This window comes from Helianthus annuus, chromosome 5 (assembly GCF_002127325.2).
Source record: "Helianthus annuus cultivar XRQ/B chromosome 5, HanXRQr2.0-SUNRISE, whole genome shotgun sequence".
Classification (NCBI taxonomy): Eukaryota; Viridiplantae; Streptophyta; class Magnoliopsida; order Asterales; family Asteraceae; genus Helianthus; species Helianthus annuus.
The window spans coordinates 165,019,526-165,042,875 of record NC_035437.2 but is presented as its reverse complement, the minus strand read 5'-3'; the positions used below and the strand labels follow the sequence as shown (position 1 = coordinate 165,042,875).

At 36.1% G+C, this 23,350-nt stretch overlaps 3 protein-coding genes and 2 non-coding genes across 5 annotated transcripts; 3 read left to right on the top strand and 2 right to left on the bottom strand.

The window, feature by feature from the left end:
- Nucleotides 1–7,221: 7,221 nt before the first annotated feature.
- LOC110941970 lies at nucleotides 7,222–10,644 on the bottom strand. The gene is made up of 4 exons (XM_022183675.2): nucleotides 10,401–10,644; nucleotides 8,988–9,303; nucleotides 8,741–8,897; nucleotides 7,222–7,878 (listed from the first exon to the last, which is right to left on the bottom strand). Exons 1-4 carry the CDS (start codon nucleotides 10,596–10,598, stop codon nucleotides 7,422–7,424), a joined length of 1,128 nt encoding a protein of 375 aa, XP_022039367.1. The 5' UTR covers nucleotides 10,599–10,644; the 3' UTR covers nucleotides 7,222–7,421.
- Nucleotides 10,645–15,340: 4,696 nt separating this feature from the next.
- LOC110941969 (60S ribosomal protein L34) lies at nucleotides 15,341–17,633 on the top strand. Its single transcript, XM_022183674.2, has 4 exons — nucleotides 15,341–15,515; nucleotides 15,602–15,681; nucleotides 16,485–16,594; nucleotides 17,368–17,633. Exons 1-4 carry the CDS (start codon nucleotides 15,437–15,439, stop codon nucleotides 17,459–17,461), a joined length of 363 nt encoding a protein of 120 aa, XP_022039366.1. The 5' UTR covers nucleotides 15,341–15,436; the 3' UTR covers nucleotides 17,462–17,633.
- Nucleotides 17,634–18,933: 1,300 nt separating this feature from the next.
- On the bottom strand, nucleotides 18,934–19,014 carry TRNAL-CAG. The gene has a single exon. It is a non-coding gene; the product is annotated as a tRNA-Leu (tRNA).
- Nucleotides 19,015–19,654: 640 nt separating this feature from the next.
- LOC110939419 (protein PHYTOCHROME KINASE SUBSTRATE 3-like) lies at nucleotides 19,655–20,251 on the top strand. The gene has a single exon (XM_022181044.2). It carries the CDS (start codon nucleotides 19,655–19,657, stop codon nucleotides 20,249–20,251), a length of 597 nt encoding a protein of 198 aa, XP_022036736.1.
- Nucleotides 20,252–21,043: 792 nt separating this feature from the next.
- On the top strand, nucleotides 21,044–21,256 carry LOC118479441. The gene has a single exon (XR_004859576.1). It is a non-coding gene; the product is annotated as a small nucleolar RNA U3 (small nucleolar RNA).
- Nucleotides 21,257–23,350: the final 2,094 nt, after the last annotated feature.

Below are 23,350 nucleotides of genomic sequence, written 5' to 3'. Positions count from 1 at the left end.
GTAAAACAAAAGAAATTGCGCCATAACGTCCCTACTCATGGTTCCTATCACAAACAAATTGATGCATAAGTTCATCGTTCCATAAAATAATGTTTTAATTTTAATTTTCAACCCTAGAAATCGTGTGTAATCACCCTAAAAATCATTTAAACAACATAATCACCCTAAAAATCATCTAAACAACCATAACAACGTCAAAACACATGAAATTTCAAACCTATTTAAGAATTTTGTTACCCTTTGGTGTCGGACGGCGGTGGTTCGCGGCTACTGATGACGTGCTGTTGTGGTTGCTGTTGTAGTCGATGATCGCTGGTAGGAGACGACCCAAGAGAGGGAGGGCGGGATGAATTCTAACACTGTGTTTCTGAGTTTCATTAAATGAGAGAAAAGAAAAGATTTGGAAGGAAATAATTTTTAGTTGTGTTCCAGAGTTTCATTAAAGGAGAGAAGAGAAGAGAAAATGAGAGGTTTTTTGCCTAAATTTAATCTTTCCAATTTGGAAAGAAACGGAGAGAAGAGAAAAGAAAATGAGAGAATCATTTCTTTTCTCCCCTTAACTTAACTCGGGAACACAGCGTAAGGGACTATTGGGCTTATTTTAATTATTATAGTTTGAACTTAGGTTGAGTTTGGTTAATGGGCTAGTAATTAGTGGGCTAATTATGTTTAATGAAATAGTGGGTTAAGGTATTGGGTATTTGGGTTAAGTTGGGTAGTATAAGTTTATATAATTTAGGTAGTTTTTTAATTAGAGTTTACTAAAAAAAATTTAAAATATAAATTGAAAACATTTTTTACCTAAGGTGTATGGACGAGAAATTCTAAGGGGTGCGGATGAAAAAATTCAAGGGGTGCGGACGAAAAAATCCAAGGGGTGCAGACGAGATTTTCAACGGAAAATAGCACTAAAATTTTTTTTCTCCAGGGGTGCGCCCGCCCACCTTGGGCTATATGTATGTCCGCCCTTGATCGAATTTACCTTAATCCGAGGAGAGGAAGATTGGAGGAGAATGATTATACAGTTAGGGCAAAATCGAAGCCACCTGCAGTCCTGCGTAGAAGAACGATTATGAGTTAGAAGTTAGAATATGAGTTAGAAGTTAGAACAATATATAATTAGGGCGTGAGAGAAGAGATTCAGATTTGAAGATGAAAAGGCTTCTAGGAAAGTGAATCGGTAGCCGCATATAGAGATCTGGGGACTGTGTGTTGATTTTATCTTTTGTTCATTGATAACTGAAAAGGCAGCCGACTTACAGCCCTATATTATTTAACATATGCTTAATGGATTGAAAATTGAAAAAGTAACGGCCCAAATATATTATATATGTTTAATATAGACTATATAATATATATAATATATAATAATGATAACGAGCCAACTATCGAGCGAGCCAACGAGCCAACTATCGAGCGAGCCACGAACCGAACCTACCTTGGCTCGGACTCGGCTCGTTTAGATCGAGCCAATTTCGAGCCGAGCTTTTTTCGAACTTTTTTCAAGCGAACTTCGAGCGAACTGCGAGTCGCGAGTTTTTTGAACAGCCCTACTGATAAATACTAAAAGTTGTAATCGATTGTTATGTGTTGCATACCAATGACGTTTTCTCTCTATAAAACTTATTTATATAAAGAAGTTGTAAATTAATTTCTGTCTTAATTTATAAAATTTAAAACATCTTTCACCTTAACAGAAAAAATAAACTGAGTTAGTGATTTAGATGAAAATTTATAAAAATTATGTGACAAAACTATTAATTATTTTTTTCTAAAAACTACATGTATATTCTTTTTTATTATATATGTAACAAAAATAATTAAATAAAAGAAATTAGAAAGGGTTTGAGTAAATTGCCAAAATCGTCCATGTGGTTTTATATTTGCCAGTTTCATCCAAATATCCTCAACTTAACAGAAAAAATAAACTAAGTTAGTGGTTTGGATGAAAATGGCAAAAAATTACAAACGTTAGGGGCAATTTGGCACAAAAGTGTCATTTTGGACGAAAATGGCAAACGTGCCCAAACCTCAGGGACGATTTTGGCAATTGACTCATTCATTTATTTAATGATATAATAACTATTTAATCGAAAAAGATAGGTAGTCGTAATTAAGTAGAAGAGAAAGGTGGGAAAACCAAAAATTCGATAACTCCAATGGATGATATGTTTCCCCAATGGTTTCTTTTATTATATAAAAAATATAGATATAGATGTGAGTTAATTGCTAGGATGGTCCTTGTGGTTTCACTTTTTTTCAAGTTTAATCCTCACCTTTTGGAAATAGCAGGTATGCTCCCTATGGTTTGTCATTTTGTTACTCGGATAGTCCCCTGAAATTTACTCAGGGGACTATCCGAGTTACAAAATGACAAACCATAAGGAGCATACTTGCTATTTCGAAACTAACTGACATCTACTCAGGGGACTATCCGATTAACAATATAACAAACCATAGGGAGCATACCTGCTATTTTCAAAAGGTGGGGACTAAATGTGAAAAAACGTAAAACCACATGAACCATCCGGGCAATTGAATAAACTGCAATTTACCTCGTTGTGGTTTGGGGGTCGGAGGCATAATGCCTCCCCAAAGTTTATAGTTTACAATATGTCTCCCTGTGGTTTCGTTTCCATGTATCACGAAATGTCCCTCTCCGTTAGAAGACCATTTGTTTGACCGTTCAAAAAGCGAGTAAACGACTATTATACCCTCAAACCTTTTATCATCTCCATTTCAAGCCCGGATTCTTCTTGTTCTTCCCTAGAATGCTACCTACTATTCGAACCTCATGTACCTAATTCGAACGATCTATCATACCCACTAACAATTCGAACGATCTAGATGTGAAAGGGTAGTTCCCGCTTCGGTATTGACTATCAACAAGAAAGACGAACTGGTCAAAACCAAAGTTATGCTAGTCACAATATTAAAGATTGTTTTAGTAATTAACTAGAAGATCGACCCGCCCGCGTTGCGGCGCGGGCTAGGAGATTTGCAAGGAGACCATCTCCTTCATATCATGTCCCAAATAATAAGCTTATGCAAGAACTTTGCTGGTTCCATCTCAACACTTACATGTACCATTGCAATTTTTGTAGAAACAAATGTCCAGCGACTCTGTTTGCTACCAATCTATATAGGGTAAGCATCAATAAATAAGTAACCAAAGATAAAATATAAGATTATTTTTTAAAGTCCAAAGCGGAACAATCTAAAGATGGGAGTTACAACCTTGTCCTTTGCATCGATCTTTGCTCCATTAGAAAGCAAAATTTTAGCTTTCACCCAACCCTTGCTAGTAGCATAGTGAAGAGCAGTTCTGCCACCATCATTTTTCAAATTTACATTAGCCCCTGTTCACCGAAATCTAATTCTTTCAGCGGATGATAAATATGGAATGTGACTAATTAAAAAGAAAACATATAACTCTTTTAAGAGTGCACACCATGTGTTCGACAAAATGTGTGAATCAAAGAGACTTTGATTACTATAAGACGGCATGCACGTCTGGTTTCTATAAAGTGAACACCATTTGTTCAACGAAATGCATGAACTAAATTTGAAAAATCTTTGGCTGAGGATCAGCCATTAGACAAAGATAGAAAAAGTGGTGGCGATGACGACAAACAACGTCGCAAATGACAGCTAAGAGTATTCTGTCAAACTCCTTAAATAACCTTCTAACCAACTGTCAAAAGACCATAACTACCACAAAGTTAAAACAAAGTATATTTATGAACATGTTCTTGTCTTTTAGGTTCATTTGGGCCGACATGTGTACGTAATAATCATCTACAATAACTAATACAAAATAATGAAATAGTTCGAGTGTGCGTTCATATACCTTCCCACTCATAACCAACTCGTATGCTCCTACTGACTGCTGCTAATTGGTGTTGAGTCGGTTGACGAAATTTGACCGAGCTTGACTAAGACCCGAAACAAACTCAGATTCGAGTCGAGAGTTTCCAATAACTCCAAATGAAGAATTACTGTTACCAAAACTTAGAATTGATCGAATCTGCACTAAACATCCCTTTTCTACCTATTACAAACTAAAACTCTTTAGAAATTAAATCCCTATACTTTTGTTAGAACCATCCCACTCATGTCACTTTGAATAAAATTTTTTTATATTTCCATGAATTAATATTAAATATGCTTTGTTAAGTACATTTTTTTAAATCAGAAAATGCTATTATTAACCACCAACTTTATCCAGCGAATGAATTTTCAAATAGACATAAGTCCAGTAAGGTTTTTATGATTGTTTTAAAATATATATATTTATGCTGTCAAGTTTACAAATATACAAGTAGTGAAGTTATATACTTATGTGACCAAAATGGACGTGTTACATAAGCAGCCACTTTGAAGCTTGATAACAGCAAAAATGAATACCAAATATGACCGGATAACAGGAGTCACCGGAAAACACCTTTGTCGTTGGAAACCAAACTCAAACATCACCAATCCTGTAATTACACAACAATTCAGGACTTCAAAGACACAAGCAAAATTATTGATGAATATTATTATGGGAATTTGGCAGGAAAAGTGCATATCAAAGTGGATTTCAAGAATGTACAAAGTCAGATGTTGTAGCCGTTCTCATAAAAAATCAAGACAAATCATAAAACCTAAATGATAAATAGAGTGAGATCGAACCTTAAGAAGAACGCTGGCGAACGGTCACTGGGGGCATACATTTCCGTTATTCCCCTCCCCCACCACCGCCTTCGTTTGTCCTTTTTCGGATTCCGCGACACACACCACCGCCTTGACATATCTGTCTCCCCTGTTACACCCAATTCAATAACCAAAATTAAAAAAAACACACACACATAGACACACATACACACAATCATCGGCATCATGGCCACCGGCGGTAATCGGCATCGTTCGCCAGTTGTCTTATAGTGTACTTCATTTCAATTAGCCCTAAATCCGAATCCGAATCCGTTTCGATTAGCCCTAAAGCTGATTCCGATTGGAACCGATTACATGTCATAAACCCTAGATCTATAACCATCTAACCTGTATTGTATCACGTCGACCACAATGATGTACGTAACGATGGCGCCTCTCACTCGGCAGATTTGAAGCTGGTTGCCAGTGATTAAACAGCAAAACGTCACCGCATATCATCGCTCTAATTGGAACCTTAGGGGTTCGCCGGAAAACTGTTGGCCGGCTCCCCTTTTCACTCGGTCTCTCTCTACATAGTTAACATATAGTTGTGTGTGTTTTGAAAAGATGAGAAAGCATACCAGAGAAGAGAAAATGGATAGACTTTCAGAACGTACAACAACTTAAACTAGTAAAACAACAGTATACAACATAATAAAGCTATAAAGCACATGGTACAACATGTATTGCATAGAATTGTTGAAAATTAGAGTATTATATAATATATAATATATAATTGGTTGTTGTTTGTTGTGTATGTTATGATCTTTTGAAATGTACTGTAATAAGCTTTTGAAACCTTGTAATGGATCTGATCTATCTTTATGTTAATTGTGTTGATATATGTGTATGTTAATACGTTGATTATGTTGATAGTGTTGTTGTAACCATGAGGTTGAAAAAGAAGATGTACCTATGGAAGAGAAAGAAGTGGCTGAAGATAATTTTGACCCATTTTGCAATTTACATACCAGTTTGACTTCAGAAAGTCAAACTGGTCATCAATTAACCACATGTCAGACTTACATTGCAGTTTGACTTTAATACTTATGCTCATGGTTGTAAAACAAGGTCTCGGATGCCGAGTACTCCCCGAATAGTCGTTACAAGGTAGCCTGCCGAGACGACTTTATTCAACTCCGCCTAATTATTTGGAACAGTCAAACGCGGTCAACCTTGGCCAGAATCAAATCTAGTAGGCCAACTCGGGCCGAGTTTGACTTTTAAAAATAAAACATAATTACCACGTCTATCATATTAAAGAATTAAAGAGCGAGTATCATTTTTAAATGAATGCATATCAATTTTTGAAATAATTTACTATTTGAACATGTATTTTTTCTATTTATATTGACATTCACGTATTTTGTTATAAATATTAGTAAACTTGTGATATTTAACATATATATAATATCCAAAAATTAATTTCTTTATATTTTAACATGTCCGAGTACACCCGGAGTACTCTCCGCCTAGGCCGAGTACTCTCAACTCCCCAGTCGACCGACATATTCAATACGAAGTGTCATATTACATCATGTCTTAAGTAGTTTATCCACCCTTCCTGTCATCCTTTCAATAAAAATGATTCAGTTTTGGACGATCGACAAAGGTTGTTCGATTCGGATCATTGTTCTTCTGCGCACAGGCTCATACATATTCATATACATCATCATAGCCCGGACAACCGGATATATCATTGGCCAAAAAGCACCAACAGATTATCATTAAAACAAAAAACGGATTATTTCGTCATCAGTTCATAAAAACCCCATAGATAAGGGAAAACAAGATATGAACCGAACCCCAACGAAACAAAAAACATCTAATCTAAAATAACCACAAAACACAAAAATTTAAAGCAGCAAAAGAAGAACACAATCAACCAAAAACTCGATTGGAGAACAATTTCCTGTTACTGAACGAAGGACACCGTGAACAAACAGAACCATGCCGCTGATCTGAAGAGAAAGAACGCCGAGCAACTATAGTCGATAACTGATTCAAATTATCAAATGAAACGATAAAATTAAAGATTGGTCAACTCCAATTGCAGGAATTCATAAAAGGGTAAACAAATGAAAAAAAAAACATCTGATAGAATTTAAGAGATGAAAAACCACCGGTTTTGACCGGAGCAGCTGCAGCCATGGGTGATAAGCTCAACCTCCTCTTCGTGTGATTGATCATGGCGGCAGAAGCCGTATAAAAAAAGGGACATAATCAAGTTCATTGATCAAGAAATGTTTGTAACTGATGAAGATTGAGAAGCTCATGATGAGCGATTGTGAGGGAAACGAAAACACACATTAAGAACATTAATGTTGAATTTAAGGTTTAATCAAACAGGGAGCGTCGCTTTGAATCTCCTTAGCTGATGATCGTGGTGAGGGTAGGCTTGCGATGGTCGATGAAGGGAGAGAGGGGTAGAAAGGGAAGAAAAATACCAAAAATTAGGGATTTCTACTTGTGGCTCTTGGTATGCCATCTTAAAATGTATAGGAAATTACCAATCTAGCCATTCAATTTCCTTAAAATGTACTATAGATTTTGACATTAATTTGAAATAAAAGTTATAAACTTTCCAGAAGAAACGTTATCGATCAACCAACCCGACCCAACCCGAATCCATCCCAGCCCCATCCACTCCAATCCGATCCAATCGTTTCAAATAGTATCAAGAGTATATTGTTCTATAGAATTATAACCAAAAAAAAATAATCAATTTATATTACATCTTGCAAGAAACTGTGAAGCTCTTTTGCAACTAAACTTGGGTATTCTTCATGTGGAAGCAAAGCTCCTGGAACCTCAACAAATTTGCTAACACCTTTAGCCTCTCTAAGAGCTTCCATTTCCGCTTTCGACCTTTTTGGTGCACCAGATGTCGACACAACCAAAACTGGTAATTTACCATCTAACCCTTCAAAGAGTTGAAGAAATTCTTCACGGGTTTTCACCGGGTCTAGTAGGCCCGTCAAGAAAGCAGCAGGGACATAACGGGCTCCTTTCTGTTTTGTCAGCTCGTATCTGTTTTCGATGATGGCTGGTGTCACGTTTGCGGAGTCAGCGTACACGTGGGATTTATATTGGGATTGAATGGATTTTTTGTTACTGACTAGCATGTTATACATCATCCAACCGACAGCTGGCGCACGTAATGTTCCTCTGAGTAGCTCATATCTGTAAATTGTTGAAACCGATCTCAGCAGTTTAAATGAAACTAAATATGGTATATTAGAAATGGGAATTTTGACCCGTTTAGCTACTAATGGGTCGATCCAAGTTATGTTCAATCCCTAACAGGTTAATTGGGTCGGAAGTTCTCAAGAGTATATTTTTAATGCATAGAATCCCCTAATCATTTTAGGGGTGCTAAACGGGTCGTGTTCGTGGGTTGGTGGGTTCAACCCGACCCGAACCCAAAAAATTTAGACGAACCCATACCCGAAAAATCGTGTCATACATATGAACCGGGACACGACCCGAATATTCAAGGGTTGACCCGAACACGACCCGTTCAACATGGAATTTTTATTTTTTAAATTTTTTCGCAAAATAGTATATTGAAATTAAAATTTTACTACAAAAAACACAAATGTATATAAGACAATTACATTTTAATTATAAAATCTTATGTCGATTTCTCTTTTTTAGTTATAATTATGGCATAAGACACCCACCCAATTTAATTTATGATATAAAACATATACAAAAAAAAATATAATACAAAATAAATGGGTTAAATGGATCAACCCGACCTGGTTGACACGAACCCGACCCGTTTAGCTAAACGGGTTCGCGGGTTGAACCTGAAACTAATCCGTGAATTTCATGTTAGGTTCGTGTCGTGTTTTCAGATCGTGTCAGAAATTCACACCCTAATCATTATTGTAATCATATCTAACAAACTAATTGGCTAAAAGAGTGTTTTGGGTCAACCCAACCCAACCCAACACGACGAGACTTGTTTCGACCCAATTTCAAAAACTACTAGTTTTGACCCGTTGCACATGCCACAAGCCCACCCATTTTGACCCGTTACCTTGATTCCGTCTTGGAATCGCGACCGAATACAATAGGAAGTGGGCCCGACCAGGTAGGAGCAACTGCAGCAATGGCGGTCGGTTTGACCAAACCCTTTTTAGCAGCACGGATGGCTATGGTAGCAGCATGACCACCTCCAACAATCACCAAGTCTTCTGTTAAATTCAAGCACACATAATCAGTTTATAAACATAACTGTAACAATAATCACATAATCAGTTTATAACCATAACTGTAACACCTACCCATGCGGTTCACGGGACTATTCGGGTCAAGAATAAAGTCAACAAGGAACGATTCCATGACATCTGCGTTGTAATCTAGCTTCGGGCGGTCGGAGAAACCTAGCCCGGGCCAATCAACAATGGTAGCTCGCCAATTAACGTCTCCGGATTTCTGAACAATGTCTTTAGCCACCAGTCTCCATTCTTCCACAGTGCTAACATCAGAAATAGTTGGCATCATGAGAATGTTCTTGTTTGGTCCATTAGTTTCATTTCCATGCTCTTCATAGTGAATTTTGATAGAGTTATCCTTGAATTTCCATTGCCAGTTGCTAGTCTGGAAAATTATAACACTGACTAATCATTTCACAACATCTACTTTTTAACAAGGCCTAATATGTTCATATATGTATTTAGGGTTGTAAACGAACTGTTCGGTGGGAAGTTCGTTTACGTTCATGTGTTTAATAAACGAACGAACATGAACGAGGAATTTAGTTTGATTAATTAAATTAACAAACACGAACAAGGAATTTAGTTTGATTAATTAAATAAACGAACACGAATAAGGAAATGCGTTTGATTAATTAATTGAACGAACACGAACAAAGGCCGCGTTTGTTCAGTTGTGTTTGTAAACGTTCGGTAATACATTCGTGTACATCCGTTCATGCTCGTTTGTTTTGTTTAGTTTATGTTCACTCATTAACAACTTAGATCTTTGAAACATCATTATGATATAATTATGTTTATGCTTGGCAACTTTTAAATGGTTAAGTGCTGAACCAGTAAGAGGTCTAAATCATTAAGTGCTAAACCAGTAAGAGGTCTGAACCATTAAGAGCCAGTATGATGCGTAATCGCTCAGAGGCAAATGTCTGACCAATTCAGATTAGAGGTCTTAATCATTCAGAATCAGTATAATGCTTAACCATTCAGAGGCAAATGTCTGAATCATTTCACGAAACAAACAGTCTGAACCATTAAGTAGTAAACCAGCAAGAGGTGTGAACCATTAAGAGCCTCATTAAGAGCTAAACAAACAGCCCCTAACCGATGCCTTTATTTTGGGATAATTATATTTATAATAATTATATCAAGCGCTTAACAAGGTGATTATGTCTATTGTCTAATGTTAATGTTGTTTTTTTAATGGTATACGTCCATTTGTGTTCATGAACAAGTTCGATTCCTTAGTGAATGAACACGAACAAGACTTTTTGTTTGATATGTGTTCGTAAACCATTCATGTACAAATTTAATGCCAAACAAATCAATCTGAACACCTAAAAAGTTCAGATTTCAAAATTCTACTACAATAATTCGAAACATTAGGTTATATAAACATCGAAAATGCAAAATTAGCGAACATATGTACAAATATTGAAGGTGTATCGACTAACAATGGGGAATAAAAAGAGATAAAATGCTAACCTTTGATGATAGAGAAGATTTATCGGTGGAATAATCTAAGGAAGTTGAAGTTGAAGCTGAAACAGTGAGCGATTTGGTAAAATGAGTGGGGAATTGACGGAGAGTGGTTGGATGACGGAGTTTAGTGGAGAAATTGAAGCATAAGGAAGAAGTAGAAACAGAGGAAAAGTGAGAGATCGCAGAGGAAGCCATTGGCATTTGGAAGATTTTTGGGGGAAATTGTATGTAGACTATGATTATGGGTTCATGACCACAAGAAAGTAGGGTATATACGTGTGCGTCTTTGGAATACCAATTTTGACTAATTATGTCATGCTATTATTTATTTCTTGTTTTTATTAGTAGTAAATTTTCATAGTCAAACAACACAATATACATATACACAGCGGAAGCAAAAGATAAATATATTACATTCCGAATATAAAGTAATGTCAAAGTATTACAACGGAAAGTAAAGGATCCACAGGCGGATCAAATGAAAGAAAACTGTTCAACAGACTTTAGGCATCTAGAACTTGCAAGATTCCTTATTAACGCCCTGAGCTTCCAGCCAATTACGTTCAGTACCTGTCACTTAACCCTTTTTGGAAAATACGTCAGTTTACACTGTTCACATGCTTACATTTTGGTATGACATTTGGTTTGTTTAAATAAGACAATGTACATTCATTAACACCGATCATGCCGCTCGTTAGTAGGTAATGGTACCATAGGACTTGACAACTCCCATTCCTGAAATCTCGGGTTTGTTTGGATTGGAAGGAATGACCGAATTCGATAAACATAACAACAAGATAGACCTTTAAATTCGTTTAGGGGTTTATCGCCACAGTCACAAGGCTTGGATGTATGCATTTTCACAATACTACATAGATGTTTGTATCAGTATAGTATGCATTTATTACACAAAACATAACTTTGATTTAAACCATGTTTTAAATTGTCATTTTAGTTCAAATAGTTATTTTTTTTTCTTCTGGGTCCCTGAGTTTTTTTTTTAATCACATTATCTAACTCAGTCTAAAAACCTGGTTATAACCAGGGGTATTTTTGGCATTAACAAGAAAAGATTTCTAAATTACCATTTTAGTCCAAAACCATTTTTATATATATTTTTCTAAATTGCACTTTTATACACAACATCACACATACATCATACATGCTCACTCCTAGGGCTGTAAACGAACCGAACGAACACGAACAAGGCTATGTTCGTGTTCGTTCGTTAAGGAAATTTGGATGTTCGTGAACTGTTCGCGAACACATGACGAACAGAAGTTTGTGTTCGTGTTCGTTCGTTAAGGAATTTTGGTTGTTCGCGAACAGTTCGTGAACACTAACCACGAACGCAAATGAACACAAACGAACACAAATGAACTTTAATTTTGAAAATTAAAAAAGGCACCATTAACCTTAAACACTGTACACAACGAAAGTAGTTAAATATAACCATTTAAAGATTGAAGGGATGGATAATATTGGGTTCAATCGATTGGAGATAAGCAAGGAGCGTGATATCAAAAGAGGGAGAGAGCCAGAGAGAGAGAGAAATAATACATATGGGGAAAGTAAAAAATTAATAAAACTTTAAAAACTTTTAGAAAAATAAATATAAAAAACCAAACACGAACAGACATAAATGAACGAACACGAACGAACATATTACCGAACGTTCACGAACGGAGTCGAACGAACGAGACCTTTGTTCGTGTTCGTTCGTTAAACTTATCAAACGAAATATTTTGTTCGTGTTCGTTCGTTAAGCTTATCGAACGAACATAAACGAACTTCCCGCCGAACGGTTCACGAACTGTTCGCTGAACGTTCGGTTCGTTTACAGCTCCTATACCCACCCAGCAACCATCGCCATCAAGCACTGCCATCAACCAACAACCCGCCACTCATCGCCGTTGTTACCACCGGCATCCCCAATATAATCCACCGCCCTTTCACCTACACCTACCAACCGCCCGCAACACCTTCACCTCTACCAACCGTCGCCATCACCGCCTCTCACCACCATTGCTATCACCACCATCCCCCATCACCAACATCCCCACCGTGAACCCTTTAATACAAAGTCCCTCCTTCCAAAAATATCACCAACATCCCCACCGTTGATAGCCGGCGGCTTTAGCCGGAGCAATAAACGAAACCTTAAATTTTTAAACTCAAAATTTCACACAGTAAGGGTATCACTAGGGCTGCAAACGAACCAAATGTTCGGCGAACAGTTCGTGAACCGTTCGGCGGGAAGTTCGTTTGTGTTCGTTCGTTTATTAAACAAACGAACACAAACAAGAAATTTCGTTCGTTTAGTTAAATGAACAAACATGAACAGAGGGTGCATTCGTTCATTTATGTTTGTGAACGTTCGGTAACGTGTTCGTTTGTGTTCGATAATTCATTAGTGTTTTAGCTTTGATATTTTATTTAAATACTTCAAAATTCCGACAAATAAAATATTTTATAAGTGTCAAAGTATTACATATTTTGTTCATGAACATTTTTTTTTGTTCGTTTGTTACCATTTGTGTTCATGAAAATTAGTTTGTGCTCATTTGTATTCATCATCGTCCATTTTCATTCATTGCCTAAAATTAACTAACAAACACAAACGAACACGAACAAGTTCATTTCCTTAACAAACAAACACGAACATAAAATCTCATTCGGAAAGCGTTCATGAACAGTTCATGAACACATATATTTCTTAACAAACAAACATGAACAAGGACTTGTTTGTGTTCGTTCGGTTCGTTTGCAGCCTAGGTATCACACAAAGAAATTGTGATGGGGCTTTTGATCCCCGATAGAAACCGAACAGAAAGGTGCATACGAAAACTTACGGGTTGCATGTTACGTGGTTTCCGGCGAAGACGAACTCCAGCGACGGTGCAGCTTGATGAAGAAAATGAAACAGAGAAGTTGGAGTGAAATTGGATGGGTGTAAAGTTCAGTGGGTCGATTATGTTGTATATAAATACATAAATTGGATTAAAGATCTCAAAAGATCACAAATTTGAGTCGGTTATACACATTCCAGTCATGTACCGATTGTATAAACTTTGTAGAGAATTGATAGCCTAGATGTGTATAATTTGGTTCGGTATGTGGTGGCTGATTACGGTGGGTGGAGATGGTGGTTAATTACGGTGATAGAGGTGGCGGCGTCGGCTGGTGGTTCATCTTATGGATGAGCCTGACCAAGGTATTGCATTATTAATCCTAAATTGGTTCATTCAAATAATGTACTTTATGTGTGAATTTTATGCAATTCGAGGACTATGTCTATAATATCTAACTGTTCCTTTAGAAATGGAAATGGGTTGTAGTGGTGGTGGTGGTGCGGTGGTATATGGAGAGGTAAAGGTAAACTGTAGTGCACGGTGGTCATGGTTAAAGGTGGTTGTGGTTGGGTGTTGTTTGCGGCGGTGCGGCTGTGAAAGGTGTTTGTTGGTAGTGCACGGTGGTGTCGAGTGGTGGAGACTGTGAATGGTGATCAGAGTTGTGGGTGGCGGATCTGGTTGGAGAAAGGTGGATGACGATGGTAGTGAAAAGTGAAATGGTGGTTGTGAAGATGGGGGAAGATAAAGAGTGTGGGGTGGGAGGGAGTAGGGAAGGGATAGGAAAAATGTGAGGCCTACTTTTCTTTAAAATAATAAATTAGATTTTTTTTTAAATATTTTATTGTGTTTTTTAATGGTATGGGGTACTTTTTGTAATATCACATCCACTTAACATCAAAAACTAACCTCTATCCGCATCAGGGACTATTCGGGAACGAAATTGCAAAAGTTAGGGACTATAGCTGTAATTTTAGAAAGTTAGGAACTAAATGTGAAAAATGAGCAAACCACAAAAACTATCCAGACATTTTTCTCTTTTATACATGTTACTATTCTTATTTGTTCTGAGAAGTAACATGGGGATCATATATTCATAGACATCTTAACTCTTTTTTTTTAATTTAACAAACCATTTATTAAATATATTTAAAAGGCAAAAAGAACAATAACTACATTTATCATTATAACAAATTTATCCAAAAATAAAAACCATCTTTATACGATGCAACTGAAATTTAAATTTTAAAGTTATTAATTTAATAATTTAATTGCTAGTAATATGGACATTTTAAAAAATAAAAAATAAAAAAAAAATAGAACTAATAAACTATGACCACTATTACTTAAATTAATTTGGGTGATACATGTCTTTTCATGTGACCATTGTCCGCTAAAACTTATGAAAAAATTGATGATATAGTTTCTTTAATCTTTTTTATTTAGAAGCTTAGCAAACATCATATGTTCGATCATACATCACACAAAAATTTGTTAAGACATCTGGAAAACGTCTCAGAAATATCGTTTTATAGTTGTTAAATCTTTCTTATTAACTATTTAATTTTTTATGTACTTAACTCTCGTGTAACACACGTGGTTATAAACTAATATTAAAATAAAATAAAGTTTATGTATACAACACATGAACACACACCTAGCACCTCCAACTTTTGATTAGTTGAAATTTGGCCCTACATACTTTCACCTATTCTCACACTCGTTACCCGGTTAGCACCTCCGCCCATGACATCCTGTTAACACCACACCAGAATGGTGTTCAACGCCTCACATGCTAATATGATCATAGACACCACACCACTACACACAACCTTTATAATAAAAAAAAATAAAGTCATTTATCCTCTCAAATTGATTTTGAACAAGATTGTCTATTATGCCATTTTCTAAACCACTCATAACATCCTAATTCATCCTTAGTTATAAGCAGTATGTTTAGCGAAAACGAGTAGTTTCCCCTTTTTTCAAACTCATTTTAGTAAAAATAATAAATAAAATTCAAAAAACCTTAAAAAAAAAAACAAATCCGAACCGTTGAGAAGAAAGAAGCACAGGGAGCCGTCAGATCTAGGGCAGTAGCAAAAGACAAACAATTTAACATCTTGTAGCAAACCCTCAAACCCCCCTCCCTCCCCTTTCGGCCAGAGCTACAATTATTCAGATCCGAAGATGGTGCAGCGCCTCACTTACCGGAAACGCCACAGCTATGCCACCAAATCCAATCAGCACCGGGTCGTTAAAACCCCCGGTACACCCCTCTCTGCAACTCTATACTATCACGGTCATGTAAATCTATTGATTGATTGATTGATTGATTTGTGTTTGTAATTATAGGTGGAAAGTTGGTTTACCAGACCACAAAGAAGAGAGCCAGTGGTCCCAAGTGCCCTGTTACTGGCAAGAGAATTCAAGGGGTAATTAATTAATTATGCACTTTTGATTGATTATTTACATTTAGTTATGATTTTTAGTTATAATGTTTGTGAATGCTAGCAATTAGATCCTTGGATGTGTGTTTTCATGGTGGTTTATGGATTAAAAATCAGATATTTACATTTGAAGTCAAAGCTAAATGTTTTGGTCATTTAAAATCAGAAATTTAGAATCAATTTGATGAAGACCGTATCTGATCCAGTGTTGTAAGAATCGCTAGGCGTTAGTCGATCGGTGGGGTACCGACTAGCGATTCATCGTGACTAATAGGGATTAATTGGATTGGGATTTTTATATGTAGTTTTTTGAAGTAGACATGTTTTAAGTTTTAACCCCTCATTGACCCATTTTTAAGTAATTGACGTGAATAGGACTGCCATTGACCGCCTAGTGATTAATCTGACGTTAATCGGTGAACATCCAATTAGTGATTAATTAGCAACTAATTGGAGACTAGTCGGGATTTTTACAACCATGATCCGATCAAAGTCGAGAATTAGTAGTTGATATAGTTTATCGAATATGAATAATTTGAAACGGTTTTTACCAAACACCACGAATACAAGTCATAGAAATAGGTTAAGTGGAATATACGGTGACCCTTTAGCATAGTAGTTTGATTGGTGAAAGTGTAAAATCGTTTCTTGTATGGATTACAAGCTACATTGGTTGTAATACACGTGATCAAAATTGCATTTTTTATACACTAGGATCTAATTACTGAATAGGATGTTAACCAAGGATTTGATTGCTAATTTAAACGTCTTTATTGCATGGACTGCAGATTCCTCACTTGAGGCCGGCTGAATACAAAAGGTCTAGGCTATCAAGGAACAGGAGGACCGTTAACCGTGCCTATGGTGGTGTGCTGTCCGCTGGTGCTGTGCGTGAGAGGTTTGTGAAATTCTTTTTCATCTGGCGTGTGAAACTTGTAGAGTTCTTGAAAGGGATGGGAGTTGGGTAACAATGTTCAAGTCCAAACATGCCGCTTTGGGTTGAATTGTTAACAGCTTTTGTCCCTTTTTTATCTTTTGCTATTGAATAAACGAGGCTGTAATTAATTAACTATAATTAATATGATTTGTTACCTTTGACCCCTTTTTTCTAACTAAAAATGTTACTTACCCATTATACATGTCGGGGATTAACAAATTAAGCGCATAAATCATCATCATCATACTCAGTAAATCTCACCAATAGCAAAGCTAAGGTAGGGTCTCAGGAGGGTAGATGTAGACAACCTTACCTCTACCCCGTAGGAATAGAGAGGCTGCTTCCAGTGAGACCCCGGCTCGATTGTAGTTTTGTACCAAGCCTTGGACCTAAGACACATAACACTCAATCAATCGGGACAGAGACTGATTGGTGCATGTACCTCGTGTCTTTCAGCTATCAACGTCACCACATGATTCATGATTAACCATCTGCCGCTTTTAACGTTATTTTCACGAAATTAGTAAAATAACGTTGAAGTTAGTACCATTTCACTTTTGCTCCCTGAGCGCCCACACATATGTGCACACCGCAAGCGGGGCATAAATTTAAGCGCATAACTGCATAACTCAAATCAACCATTCACAAGTTAATGGGTCAAATTTGTCGGATATTAAGTTTGTAATCTTTTTCCACTTGTTAATCTGCCTGGTTGGGTTTTTTTGATGTTGCAGGATCATCCGAGCTTTCTTGGTAGAAGAGCAAAAGATTGTGAAGAAGGTTCTGAAGCTTCAAAAGACGAAAGAAAAGCAAGGTGGAAAGAGTTAAGTGAGGTTTGCAATTAGTAATGTGATTGAAAGAAATTTTGGCTTCAACACCAAATATTATAAGATGTCAACTTATTGATTCTTGTGAGAGATATTGATCTTTTTTAAGTTTTAATGAGTTTGTTTCATTTGAATTTTACGCTTACTGGGTCGGATTGTGATCTTATCAGTGTTCCTGTGCTGTCAAAATTTGTTAAATTATATTTTTACTGATTCGGCTCGTTAGTCAAATGACAAATCGCTTCACAAGGTTTTTTCTCCGAAACTTTACAAATATTAATAACATTTAAACTTTCAAATACGTAAGAACCGTGGGATGCCTGAAGACAACTTAGAAGCGGAGCATCTGCCGTTGATTTTGATGAGATATGGCCACAAATGACACATGATTTGCTCTATCATGTTGTAACACAACTTTGTTCTAGGGGACAAAATTTAGGCTTTCAAAGACGTCACTTATCTTGATACTACACTTGTCCATACACGTTTAACTACATAGTTCTGATGAGATTCAATGCATAATTGTAATTCTGGCAGCAAAACATGTCATGTTTTGTTAAAGTGAGATGAAACCATCTGTATCGAAGTAGTTTAATAGGAGGATTACGATGACTACAGCCCTTGGTAAATTTACCAAAGACGAAAATGATGTGTTTGATATTATGGATGACTGGTTACGTAGGGACCGTTTTGTTTTTTTAGGCTGGTTCGGCTAATGGCTCTTTCCTTGTGCCTATTTCGCCGTAGGGGGGTTGGTTCGTGGGTACAACCTTTGTAACTTCATGGTATACCCATGGATTGGCCAATTCCTATTTGGAAAGCTGCAATTTATTAATTGCTGCAATTTCTACTCCTGCTGATAGTTTAACACATTCTTTGTTATTAATGTATACAAACTATGGAATAGTGTTCACTTTTATGGCACCATAGGTTTAAGGGGGTGTCGTACATCTTTTGACGCTTTGTTTTAGTGTACAAACTTTTAGTAAGGTTTTATATCTTTTATGCTTATACAACTAACTACAACAATCATGTAATGAAAAAGATCATAATCATGGATTTTCTAAACATCAATACACCTTTTTCTTAGATAATTTCATGATTAATATTACTTTCTATTACGCGTCATCGAGTTATTAACCCTTTTAGGTTACCCTTTTTGAGTTGCAACATGTACGATTTCATGTATGTTTTAGGTCAGTGGCGGATCTAGAAAATCATTATAGGGGCAACGTTTGAAAAAAAAAATTCTAAAGGGGTAACGAAATAGAAAAAAACGTCAATTTTTTTCAAAATTTACACTACGTTAGGTTTTATCAATATGTTGAACAATAGCCCTCCAAAAAAAAATGTACCAAACTTGAAATATAATGCAGCAACAATGTTACATAGCCAGGGGGTAGATTCGTCTCATTTGGTTTCTTATTTCAAATTTCAAATTAAAACAAATACCATAAAATAAGAAAAATAGAATGTCAAGAATGGGATTCGAACCCATGCCCTTTCGGACCAGTACCTGAAACTGGCGCCTTAGACCAACTCGGCCATCTTGACTTTGATGACTACTTCTCAATCTCATAACCTATAAACTTATTACGTATTAATTTGTTTATTACAAAATTAAATCCAGTGATTACAGAATAGAATATTTTTTTCTACAAATCTCCATACAGCAAAATAATGCAAATTTTTTTAACATCCGCTATAATATTTTTTAAATTTTAGTTTTTCGACGAGTTTAGTTAAAGCATATTTACATATAAAGAAGTTAAAAAAACTGTTAAAATTCTTTAACCGATTTCCATCACCATAACCGATTGTCTTTACACGAAATCTCTTCTGAGTCATTTGATGAAGACAACAAATTATGCATTAAACATGTGAAAGCATATAAAAGGGTGAACGCGATAATTGCTACACGATGTTATAATAATAATATGTATAATTGTTAATACTATTATTATATTTCGAATCATGCACATGTATAATGTATTTTTTTTATGTATTTAGATTTTAGATCTTTATACTTAAAATGTATATGATGTGACAAACTGATGCTAAACCCTCCAAGTAAGTACCTTTTTCTATCCCTTTATTTATAGGTCCATTTTTCCTTAAAAGACCATACCATAAACATCAAAAATCACCTCTCAAAAGACATTTCTTTTCTTATTTATTTTTGTAAATTTTCTCTATGGAGAATGAAGCTAAACTTAATTCTACAGATTTTCGCGTAGCTTCATTTTCTTGTTATCTTAAACCTCGCGAAAACAAGCAAAGCCGCAAGAGGTTTTCTCATATTTTGCGGCGTGCGAGTCTTTGCATGACCACGAAAGCGGTTGACAAGTTTGCATTCCCGGATTTGACCGCTAAACAGAAGCAGTTTGACGAGAAATCAAGAAAAAAATCTTTTGAACCGTGTCATTCTGAAACCATCAACAAAGGAGACATTATGAAAAATCTTGAAAGGAAAATGTCGGTTTTGACATGGGATGCCATTCCAAAGGCTAACGATGAGCTCATGTCAATCGCGTATGATGATGTGGCGAGTGACGCCAGCTCAGATTTGTTTGAGATAGAGATTTTCTCTAGAAGCGGATCATTTGCAGAGTTTTCATCCGCTTATAATTCGGATTACGACGAAAAGACACAAGCCAAAACCAAAACCAAAACCGCGACACGAAAAAAACCTCAAAAAACAACTTATGCTTGTTTGTTGGGATGCAAAAGTCAACAATCAGTCAAAGTGGCTGAACCTGTATACAAGCCTACCAAAAACTTAAAACATTAGCAACATTGGTAAGTTTTTATGTATATGAGATTTATATCCACTCATATTCTTATCTGTAATGTGATCAAAAAGTACTTTATATATAATAAAATGATAAAACAATAAAACTCAATGGCCATTCTTGTCTACAACTTCATATGAATAGCTAGATACAATGCATCGTATCAATGGATCATGTCGCTCGCTCTCGTTTAATCGTGGGTCCCATTTACTTTATCTCAGATCAGTTGATGATTAGGGCCCACAAGACGGATTAAAAAAGCGGTAAAGGAATAAAATTTAGTTATCAAATTTGTTTTTTAGGGGATCAAATTGTACTTGAACTTTCATATCATATTTGGAGCATATGTTTGTTCCTGAACAAAGGTGCTTTAAAGTAACATGCATACAATAAATAATATTCTGCTGCTATATCTTTAAGTTTAGAATACCTGCTTATTATAACAATGAAGGGCCCACAGCATAGATCCTTGCTTCACAAAGTCATAACACCTGAAGAATTTTATGTGTTGGTGTTTCTATATTTTCTAAGGATCTTTTAAAGGGTAAAAACGTCTTTTTACTGAAACGCGACATGACTAAGGTTTACATTTTTGACGACGTTAGAAGGATAGTCTTATGTCTTGGAACTGTCATAACAGATACATAACTAAAATTTCAGTTTATGTGATTTTCTGTTTAGTTTTTTAAATAATAAACTTGTGAAAGAAGCACATGTTTAAAGATTGTCCCACATCGGTGCAATGTGTAAAATAGTTGTGTTATATATACAACACAAGAAGAAAATAGAGCACGACCTTACTTGAACAGGATCTGTTCTATAGGCTCGTACCTCTGTATTCTTGATTCCTAAGAAGACAGAAACCCATGTCTGGTTGAGGAACCAGGACCATGTGACTAGAGCGTGATTAACAGAGTTCCTTGGTCTTGACCATGGCTCAGTAGAGGATCGTTGCCAGCCCATTGATGGGTCTTTGGCATGGTCACATGGTTGTCTGACAGACATCTATATTTCTTTTTTGCTACGGTGTAATAACGGACAACAATTTACTTTGACAAACGACCATTTTCACGTGTTATAGAGGATCGTTGCCAGCCCATTTGATGGGTCTTTGGCATGATCACATGGTTGTCTGACAGACATCCATATTTTTTTGCTCCGGTGTTTCGTTGGACTTATATGAAAAAAAGGATCAGCTTAGAAAGGTTATGAGATATGGCATTATGCAATAACGGATAACAATTTATTTTGACAAACGACCATTTTCACGTGTTAAAGAGGATCGTTGCCAGCCCATTTGATGGGTCTTTGGCATGGTCACATGGTTGTCTGACAGACATCCATATTTTTTTTTGCTCCAGTGTTTCGTTGGACTTATATAAGAAAAAAGGATCAGCTTAGAAAGGTTATAAGATATGGCATTATGCAATAACGGATAACAATTTATTTTGACAAACGGCCATTTTCACGTGTTATAGAGGATCGTTGCCAGCCCATTTGATGGGTCTTTGGCATGGTCACATGGTTGTCTGACAGACATCCATATTTTTTTTTGCTCCGGTGTTTCGTTGGACTTATATAAGAAAAAAGGATCAGCTTAGAAAGGTTATAAGATATGGCATTATGCAATAACGGACAACAATTTATTTTGACAAACGACCATTTTCACGTGTTAAAGAGGATCGTTGCCAGCCCATTTGATGGGTCTTTGGCATGGTCACATGGTTGTCTGACAGACATCCATATTTTTTTTTTGCTCCGGTGTTTCGTTGGACTTATATAAGAAAAAAGGATCAGCTTAGAAAGGTTATAAGATATGGCATTATGCAATAACGGACAACAATTTATTTTGACAAACGACCATTTTCACATGTTAAAGAGGATCGTTGCCAGCCCATTTGATGGGTCTTTGACATGGTCACATGGTTGTCTGACAGACATCCATATTTTTTTTTGCTCCGGTGTTTCGTTGGACTTATATAAGAAAAAAGGATCAGCTTAGAAAGGTTATAAGATATGGCATTATGCAATAGCGGACAACAATTTATTTTGACAAACGACCATTTTCACGTGTTAAAGAGGATCGTTGCCATCCCATTTGATGGGTCTTTGGCATGGTCACATGGTTGTCTGACAGACATCCATATTTTTTTTTGCTCCGGTGTTTCGTTGGACTTATATAAGAAAAAAGGATCAGCTTAGAAAGGTTATAAGATATGGCATTATGCAATAACGGACAACAATTTATTTTGACAAACGACCATTTTCACGTGTTATAGAGGATCGTTGCCAGCCCATTTGATGGGTCTTTGGCATGGTCACATGGTTGTCTGACAGACATCCATAAATTTTTTTTTGCTCCGGTGTTTCGTTGGACTTATATAAGAAAAAAGGACCAGCTTAGAAAGGTTATGAGATATGACATTATGCAATAATGGACAACAGTTTATTTTGACAAACGGCCATTTTCACGTGTTATTATAAACAGGAATGTGTTATATTTTTGTTCTAAACAAAAAGTTGTACATAAACAACGATTTTACAACAAAAGCATGAAACCAAACCGTGAGGGTGGAGACCATTGGACTTTGTAGATAGGTTTTATACGTTTTTCACAATAAAAACATGAAATAAAACCGCGAGTATAAACTCTTTTTAGATGCTTCACCAATGATCCAATGCAATAACGAACAACAGTTTATTTTGACAAACGACGTTATATTTTTGTTCTAAACAAAAAATTGTACATAAACAACGATTTTACAACAAAAGCATGAAACCAAACCATGAGGGTGGAGACTATTGGACTTTGTAGATAGGTTTTATACGTTTTTCACAATAAAAACATGAAACAAAACCGCGAGTATAAACTCTTTTTAGATGCTTCGCCAATGATCCAATCGTAGTTAACTTAAAAAATATATAAAACTTAAAACATGCATAATGTAAAAAAAACACTTCAAACTTGCACACAAACTTCTACTGAAGTTGAGGGGATTGTTACACCAATAATCTTAAATGTTGTAACTTGAAAATAATGAGAATAAGCTCTCTCAAAGAGACCACACTCAAGAAAGAGGACCAAGGACACATCATAC